The sequence below is a fragment of the Penaeus monodon genome, chromosome 20, assembly GCF_015228065.2.
Source record: "Penaeus monodon isolate SGIC_2016 chromosome 20, NSTDA_Pmon_1, whole genome shotgun sequence".
NCBI lineage: Eukaryota > Metazoa > Arthropoda > Malacostraca > Decapoda > Penaeidae > Penaeus > Penaeus monodon.
The window spans coordinates 858,700-866,405 of NC_051405.1; the positions used below are offsets into that span (position 1 = coordinate 858,700).

At 47.8% G+C, this 7,706-nt stretch overlaps 1 protein-coding gene across 50 annotated transcripts in view; it reads right to left on the bottom strand.

The window, feature by feature from the left end:
- Positions 1-7,009, bottom strand: part of LOC119585561 (serine-rich adhesin for platelets-like) — a 40,152-nt gene extending 33,143 nt beyond the window's left edge. For 39 of the 50 annotated variants that reach the window (XM_037934226.1, XM_037934193.1, XM_037934197.1 and 36 more), the window contains exons 1-6: positions 6,831-7,009; positions 4,148-4,194; positions 2,869-2,992; positions 2,758-2,787; positions 1,917-1,932; positions 797-810 (exon numbers count right to left, since the gene is read on the bottom strand). In XM_037934226.1, coding sequence (XP_037790154.1) covers positions 797-810; positions 1,917-1,932; positions 2,758-2,787; positions 2,869-2,992; positions 4,148-4,194; positions 6,831-7,003 — 404 coding nt within the window. In that variant the 5' untranslated portion in view covers positions 7,004-7,009. Of the gene's footprint in view, positions 1-796; positions 811-1,726; positions 1,749-1,787; positions 1,804-1,916; positions 1,933-2,757; positions 2,788-2,868; positions 2,993-3,069; positions 3,119-3,917; positions 3,938-4,147; positions 4,195-6,830 lie in introns of all 50 variants that reach the window. The other 11 variants (XM_037934221.1, XM_037934218.1, XM_037934205.1 and 8 more) reach the window with 7 other exon arrangements.
- Between the last annotated feature and the right edge of the window lie 697 nt (positions 7,010-7,706).

Genomic DNA, 7,706 nt, shown 5'->3' on the forward strand with positions numbered 1-7,706 from the left:
CTTCTGTTTTCCTTTTCTTTTGGGCTTCCTGCCCCTTGTGTGTTTCCCTGCTCTTCGATTGTTCCTGCCCCTCTATGTCTTCCTGCCCCTTCGATGTGTTTCCCCTTCCTCGATGTGCTTCCATCTTCAATTGCTTCCTGTCTCCTCTGATGTCTTCCTTTTTCCCTCTGTGTGTTCCTGACTCTTCAATTGCTTCCCTGTCTCCTCTGGGGGCTTTTTCCCCTCGAGTCTTCCTGCCTCTGATTGCTTCCTGACCCTCGATTTTTCCTGTCTCCCCCGATTGCTTCCTGTCTCCTCTGATGTGTTTCCTGACTCTTAGTTGCTTCCGTCTCCTCTGATGTGCCCCCGTCCCCTCTGAGTGTTCCTGCTCTTCGTTTGTGCTTCCGTCTCCCTGATGTGTCCTGACTTTTTCGATGGTTTGTCTCCTCTGTGTGCTTCCTGTTTCTCAGACCTGCCCCTTGGGTGCTTTCAGATCCCTGGGGGTGCTTTCAGTCCTGAAGTTGTGCTTTCAGATCCCTGGAGTGCTTTCAGCCCCTAAAGTTTTGTCTCAATCCTTTGATGCTTTCAGACCTAATTGTTCTCGACCCCGTGACTGCTTTCAGACCCTGAATTGTGTTTCAGATCTTGTGAGGTGTTTTTCGACCCTGAAGTTGTGCTCTCAGATCCTGTGAACTGCTTAGACCTTTGGTTTTCCCTTTCAGACCCCTTGTGAGGTGCTTTGACCTGAATTTGTGTTTTTCGTCCCTGTGGGTGCTTTCAGATCTGATTTTGTGCTCTCAGTTTCCCTGGAGTGCTTTCAGACCCTGAAGTTGTGTTCAGACCCTTTTTGGGTCTTTCAGACCCTAAACTTGTGCTTTCAATCCCTGTGATGCTTTCGACCCTGTTTGTGCTCTCAGATCCCTGTGGTGCTTTCAGCCCTGAAATTGTGCTTAATCCCTGTAGGTTTTTAGACCTGAAGTTTGCTCTGTTTCTTGTGGGGCTTTCAACCCTAAAGTTGTCTCTCAGACCCTTTGGGGGGGCTTTAAACCCCGAATTGTGCTCTCAGACCCCTTGGGGGTGCTTTCAGCCCCTGAATTTGTGCTCCCAGACCCCTGTGGGTGCTTTCAGACCCTAAAGTTTTGTCTCAGATTTTGTGATGCTTTGACCCTGAATTTTTTGGGCTCTCAGATCCCTGTAGGGTTTTTAGATCCTAAAGTTGTCTTTCAGATCCCTTGAGGTGCTTTCAGCCCTGAAGTTGTGCTCTCAATTCTGGACTGTTTCAGATCCTGAATTTGTGCTCCAGACCCCCTGGGGGTGCTTTCAGCCCTGAATTTGTGTTTTCGTTCCTCTGTGTGTTCCTGTCTCCTTGATGTGTTCCTGTTCTCTATGTGCTTCCTGCTCCCGAGTGCTTCCTGCCCCTCTAGTGCTTCCTGTCTCTTCGATGTGCTTCCTGCCCCTCGAGTGCTTCCTGTCTCCTCTGATGTGCCCCTGTCCTTGATGTGCTTCCTGCCCCTTTGATGTTTTCCGTTCCTCTGAGGGTTTCCCTGCCCTTTGGGCCCCCCCGGATGTGTTTCCTGTCTCCTTGTGTGCTTCCTGCCCTTTTCAGATGTGTTCCCTTTTTTATTTCCCTCTTGATGTGCCTTCCTTTGACCCGCTTTCAGATGTTTTTCCCGTCTCCTTGAGGGTTTCCTCCCCCTCATGTGCTTCCGTCTCCTCTGATGGCTTCCTACTCTTCAGGTGCTTCCGTCTCCTCTGATGTGCTTCCTGACCTTCAGAATGTGCTTCCTGCTCCTCTGATGTTTTCCTGCTCCTCTGATGTGCTTCCTTCTCCCTGAGTGCTTCCGCCCCCTTCGATGTGCTCCTGTCCCCTCTGAGGGGCTTCCTGTCTCTTCTGATGTGCTTCTGCTCTTCAGATGGTTCCTTTTTCTCCCAAAAGTTGTGCTCTCAGATCCCGTATTGCTTCGTCCTGATTGTGCTTCGCCCCTTGATGTTTTTCGATCCTAAGGTTGTCTCTCAGACCCGGGTTTATCTCGCCCCCTTGAGGTGCTTTCGACCTAATTGTCTCTCCCCTGAGTTTATCTCAGATCCCTGTGAGGCTGCTTTCAGATGGTTGTCTCTCGATCCCTGTGGTGTCTTCGTCCTAAGTTTGTCTCAGACCCAAAGTTTGTCTCAGATCCCTGTGGGGTGCTTTCAGACCTGAAGTTGTCTCTCAGGACCCTAAGTTGTGTTCAGATCCTGTGACTGCTTTCAGACCCTGAATTTGTGCTCCAGCCCTGTTGTTTTTCGATCCTGTTTTTGCTTCAGACCCTGGTGTGCTTTAGACCTGAAGTTGTGCCCTCGATCCCTGTGGGGTGCTTTCGACCCTGAAGTTGTGTTTCAGACCCTGTGAGGTGCTTTAGACCTGAAGTTGTGTTTCAATTCCTCTGATGTGTTTTCCTTTTTCTACAACCGAATTGGCTCTCAATCCCTGTGATGCTTTCAGATCCTGAAAGTTGTGCTTCAGATCCCGTGGGTGTTTCAGACCTGAAGTTGTGCTTCGATTTTTTTGGGGTTTTCTTTCAAGACCTGAATTGTGCTCTAGACCCTTGGAATGCTTTCGACCCTAAATTTGTGCTCTCAATCCCTTTAACTGTTTTTCAATCCTGAGTTTGCTCTCAGATCCCTGTGGTTTTGTTTTCAGACTGAAGTTGTGTTTTCCAGATCCGTGAGGTGCTTTAGACCTAAAGTTGTTACTCGATCCCTTTCTGTTTCAGCCCCTAAAGTTGTGCTCTCAATCCCTGTGAACTGCTTTCAGATCCTGAAGTTGTGTCTCAGATTCTTGCGAGGGTGCTTTCGATCCTGAAGTTGTGCTCTCAGATCCCTTGAACTGCTTTCGATCTGAAGTTGTGTCTTTCAGATTCCTCTGATGTGCTTCCTGTTTCTACAGACCCTGAAGTTGTGCTCTCAGATCCCTGTGAACTGCTTTCAGATCCTGAAGTTGTGCTCTCAGATCCCTGTGAGGTGCTTTCAGATCCTGAAGTTGTGCTCTCAGATCCTGTGAGGTGCTTTCAGATCCTGAAGTTGTGCTCTCAGATCCTTGTGAGGTGCTTCCTGTCTCCTCTGATGTGCTTCCTGACTCTTCAGATGTGCTTCCTGTCTCCTCTGATGTGCTTCCTGTCTCCGTCTTATGTGCTTCCTGTCTCTCTGTGTTGCTTCCTGTCTCCTCTGATGTGCTTCCTGACCTTCAGATGTTGTCTTCTGTCTCCCTCTGATGTGCTTCCTACTCCTTCAGATGTGGCTTCCTTTCTCCTCTGATGTGCTTCCTGACTCTTCAGATGTGCTCCTGACTCCTCTGATGTGCTTCCTGACTCTTCAGATGTGCTCTCAGATCCTGTGAGGTGCTATTCAGATCCTGAGTTGTGCTTTCAGATTCCTCTATGTGCTCGGTTTTACAGACCTCTGAAGTGTTGCTCTCAGATCCTGTGAGACTGCTTTCAGATCCTGAAGTTGTGCTCTCAGATCCCTGTGAGGTGCTTCCTGTTTCTACAGACCCTGAAGTTGTGCGTCTCGATCCTGTGAACTGCCTTTTCATATCCTGAAGTTGTGGCTTCTCCGATTCTTGCGGGTGCTTTCAGATCCTGAAGTTGTGATCTCAGATCCCTGTGAACTGCTTTCATATCCTGAGTTGTGCTCTCAGATCCTGTTGGTGCTTTCGACCCTGAGTTGTGCTCTCAGATCCCTGTAAAAAAAAAAAGGTGCTTTTCAGCCTGATTTTGTGCTTTCAGATTCCTCTGATGTACTTCCTTGTTTCCTACAGCTCATTGAAGTTTGTGCTCTCAATCCTGTGAGGTGCTTTCAGATCCTGAAGTTTGTGCTCTCAGACTCCCTTAGCTGCTTTCATATCTGAATTGGCTTTTCAAGATTCATCTGATGTGCTTCCTGTTTGTTTTTTTTTTTGCTACAGACCCTGAAGTTGTGCCTCTCAGATCCCTGTGAGCGCTTTCAGATCCTGAAGTTGTGCTCTCAGATCCCTGTGAACTGCTTTCAAGATTTTCCTGAAGTTGTGCTTTGAGAATCCTCTGATGTGCTTCCTGTTTTCTACAGACCCTGAGTTGTGCTCTCAGATCCCGTGAACTTGCTTTTCAGATCTGAAGTGGTGCTCTCAGATCCCTGTGAGTGCTTTCGAGTCCTGAAGTTGTGCTTTCAGATTCCTCTGATTTGCTTCCTGTTTCTACAAACCCTGATTTTCTGCTCTCAGATCCAGTGAGTGCTTTCAGACCATGAAGTTTGTGATTTCAGATCCTCTGAGGTGCTTTCAGATCTTAAAGTTGTGATTTCGATTCTTGTGAGGTGCTTTCAGACCCTAAAGTTGTGTTTTCCGCCCCCTGTGGGGGTTTCTCCTAAAATTTGTCCTGTCCCTTGAGGTGCTTCCGCCCCTTGAGTTTTGCTCTTCAGATTTTTTGGGGTTTTCCCTAAAATTTGTGCCCTTCCCCCTGTGTGCTTGCCCCGAGTGTTGTCTCTCGTTTTCCCTTTTTGGAGTGTTTCCGCCCTTGAGTGCCCCCTTGTCCCTTTGATTTGCTTCCGTCCCTTGGTGCTTTTGACCTTAATGTTTCTGTCCCTCTGATGTCTTCCTGCTCTTAAAGTGCTTCCTGCTCTCGTGTGCTTCCTGTTTTTCCGATGTGTTTCCCTGTCTCCTCTGATGTGTTCCTGACCTTCAGTGGCCCCTGTCCCCTCTGTGTGTTTCCCGCTTTCGATGGGCCCCTGATCTTCAGAGTGTTCCCTGTTCCTCTGATGTGCTTCCTCCCCTTCTGATGTGTTTTCCTGCCCCTCGATGTGCTTCCTGTTTTTTCGAGTGCTTCCGTCCCCTCTGATGTGCTTCCGGGGTTTCTTCGATTGCTTCCGCCTCGATGTGCTTCCTGCTCTTCGTGTGCTTCCTGTCTCCTTGAGGGTTTTCCCCGTCTCCTCGATGGCCCCTGCTCTTCAGAGTGTTTCCCTGCTCCTCTGATGTCTTCCTGCCTTCGAGTGCTTCCGTCCCCTTTGATGTGCTTCCTGTCTCTCTGATGTGTTCCGTCCCTTGTGTGCTTCCTGACTTCGATTTTTTTGTCTCCTCTGATTTTGCTTCCGTTCTTGAGTGTTCCGTTCCTGATGTGTTTCCCCTGTTCTAAGATGGTTTTTCTGTCCCTTGAGGTGCTTTGCCCTAAAGTGGCTTCCCCCCTTGAGTGTTTTTCCTAAATTTGTGTTTCGTCCCTTGAGGTGCTTCGCCCTAAGTTGTGCTTCGTCCCTTGAGTTTTTTCGACCAAAATTTGTGTTTTTCCCCTGTTTTTTCAGACCCGAAGTTTGATTTTCAGACCCTTTGGGAGGGCTTTCGACCTGAAGTTGTGCTTCAACCCCTGTGAGGTGTTTTCAGCCCCTAAATTTTGTGTTGACCCTGGAGGTGTTTAACCCGAAGTTGTGTCTCAGACCCTTTGGGTCTTTCAGACCCCGAAGTGTGTTCGAGGATTTTCCCTAAAGTTTGGCTTTTCTTGTTTTTTAGATCCTGAAGTGTCTCTCAGACCCCTGTGAGGTGTTTTCAGACCCGAAGTTGTGTTTTCCAATCCCTGTGGGGTGCTTTCACCCTGAAGTTGTGCCAGACCCTGGGTGTTTTCAGACCTGGGGTTGTGCTTCGACCCCTTTGGTGCTTTAAAAGATCCTGTGAAGTTGTGCTCCAGATCTTGTGGCTCCTTTCAGACCCGAATTGTGCTCTCGATCCCTGTGAGTGCTTTCAACCGAAGTTGTGTCTCGTTTCTTGTGAGGTTTTTTTTCAGACCCTGAATTTGTGCCTAAACCCCCTGTGAGTCTTTCAGCCCCTGAAGTTTGATTCAGACCCCTGTGAGGTGCTTTCGACCCTGAATTTGTGTCTCAGATTTTGTGCTTTTTCCAGACCCTGAAGTTGTGCTTCAGTTTCTTTGATGTTTTCAGATCCTGAAGTTGTGCTCTCAGTCCCTGTGAGGTGCTTTCAGACCCTGAATTTGGGCTCTCAGCCCTGTGATGTTTTCAGACCCTAGTTTGTTTCAGACCCCTTGGTGCTTAAACCCCTAAATTTGTGTTCAGATCCCTGTGGGGCTTTAGACCCTGAATTTGTGTTCAGATTCTTTGTGAGGTGTTTAAAACCCTAAAGTTGGTCTAGATTTGAGGTTTTTCAGACCCTAATTTGTATTCAGATCCGTGAGTGCTTTCAGACCTAATTGTGATCTCAGATCCCTTGACTGCTTTCAGACCTAAAGTGGTGATCTCAGTTCCCTGTGAGGTGCTTTCAGACCCTGAAGTTGTGCTTTCAGATTCTTGTGAGGTGCTTTCAGACCCTGACGTTGTGATTTCAGATCCCTGTGAGGTGCTTTCAGACCCTGAAGTTGTGCTTTCAGATTCTTGTGAGCTGCTTTCAGACCCTGAAGTTGTGATTTCAGATCCCTGTGAGGTGCTTTCAGACCCTGAAGTTGTGATCTCAGATCCCTCTTGGTCTTCCTGACTCCTTCAGTGTGTTCTGTCTCCTTGATGTGTTTTCCGACTCTTCAGATTTGCTTCCTGTCTCCTCTGATGTTGTTCCTGTCCCCTCTGATGTGCTTCCTTCCCTCGATGTGCTTCCTGACTCTCTGATTGCTTCCTGTCCCTCTGATGTGTTTTCCTGTTCCCAGATGTGCTTCCGACTCTCGATGTGCTTCCTGTCTCCTCTGATGTGCTTCCTGTCTCCTCAGATGTGCTTCCTGTCTCCTCTGATGTGCTTCCTGTCTCCTCTGATGTGCTTCCTGTCTCCTCAGATGTGCTTCCTGACTCTTCAGATGTGTTTTCCTGGTTTACGACCTAAAGTTGTCTCTCAGATCCCTGTGAGTGCTTTCGACCCTGAAGTTGTGCTCTCAGATCCCTGTGAGGTGCTTTCAGACCCTGAAGTTGTGCTGTCAGATCCCTGTGAGGTGCTTTCAGACCCTGAAGTTGTGCTCTCAGATCCCTGTGAGGTGCTTCCTGTCTCCTCAGACGTACTTGTCTCCACAGATCCTGGAGTTGTGCTCATAATTGCTGTGAATTTTTTCTGTTGCCTGAGATGTACTGCTGTCACTTCTTCGAATTTTCCTGTCCCCTTTGATGTGCTCTCAGAAGATGGTTGAGTTACTTCTGTTGTTGACATGGGAAATAAGTTGTAGTTGTTTCATGCAAACAGTTACACAGTTCCACGTCAGAAGGCTCCGTTACTGCTCTTGCTACTGGAAGGAAGTTTTTGAATTTTATATATCTGTGAACAACCCCTCCTTGTTGTCGTTTGCGTTTCCAGATCGAGGATAAGTGTTCTTCCATGAACACTGCGTCCCTGAGGAACGTTGCCATAACTCACATCCAGTTTCAGAAGCTTCGTCTCTGCTTTTGGACAGTTGCGGATAGGAATGTGCTTGAATTCCGTTATAACTTCAGGTAAGCTTTCTTGAAGCCGGAAAATTAGATTTTCTATTTCACTCGTAACTTCATAGATACCTTGCCACAATTTTTAATTTCTGGGCTCAAACAAGCACCAGATACGTGTGACTGTAGTATTCTTGCATGCTGAAATAGTCTCTTGTAATGCTTGAAGACTTCCTGCATACCTTCCATGCCCGGAAGGATTTCGCAATTATTTAGTCGAGTGGAACGAGGAATAATTCTGCCTTTTTGAAGAGGCTGTGAGAAATCTTTCCACCATGGATGAAGCACTCCCAGACCTAAAGAAAATGCATATAAGTTAC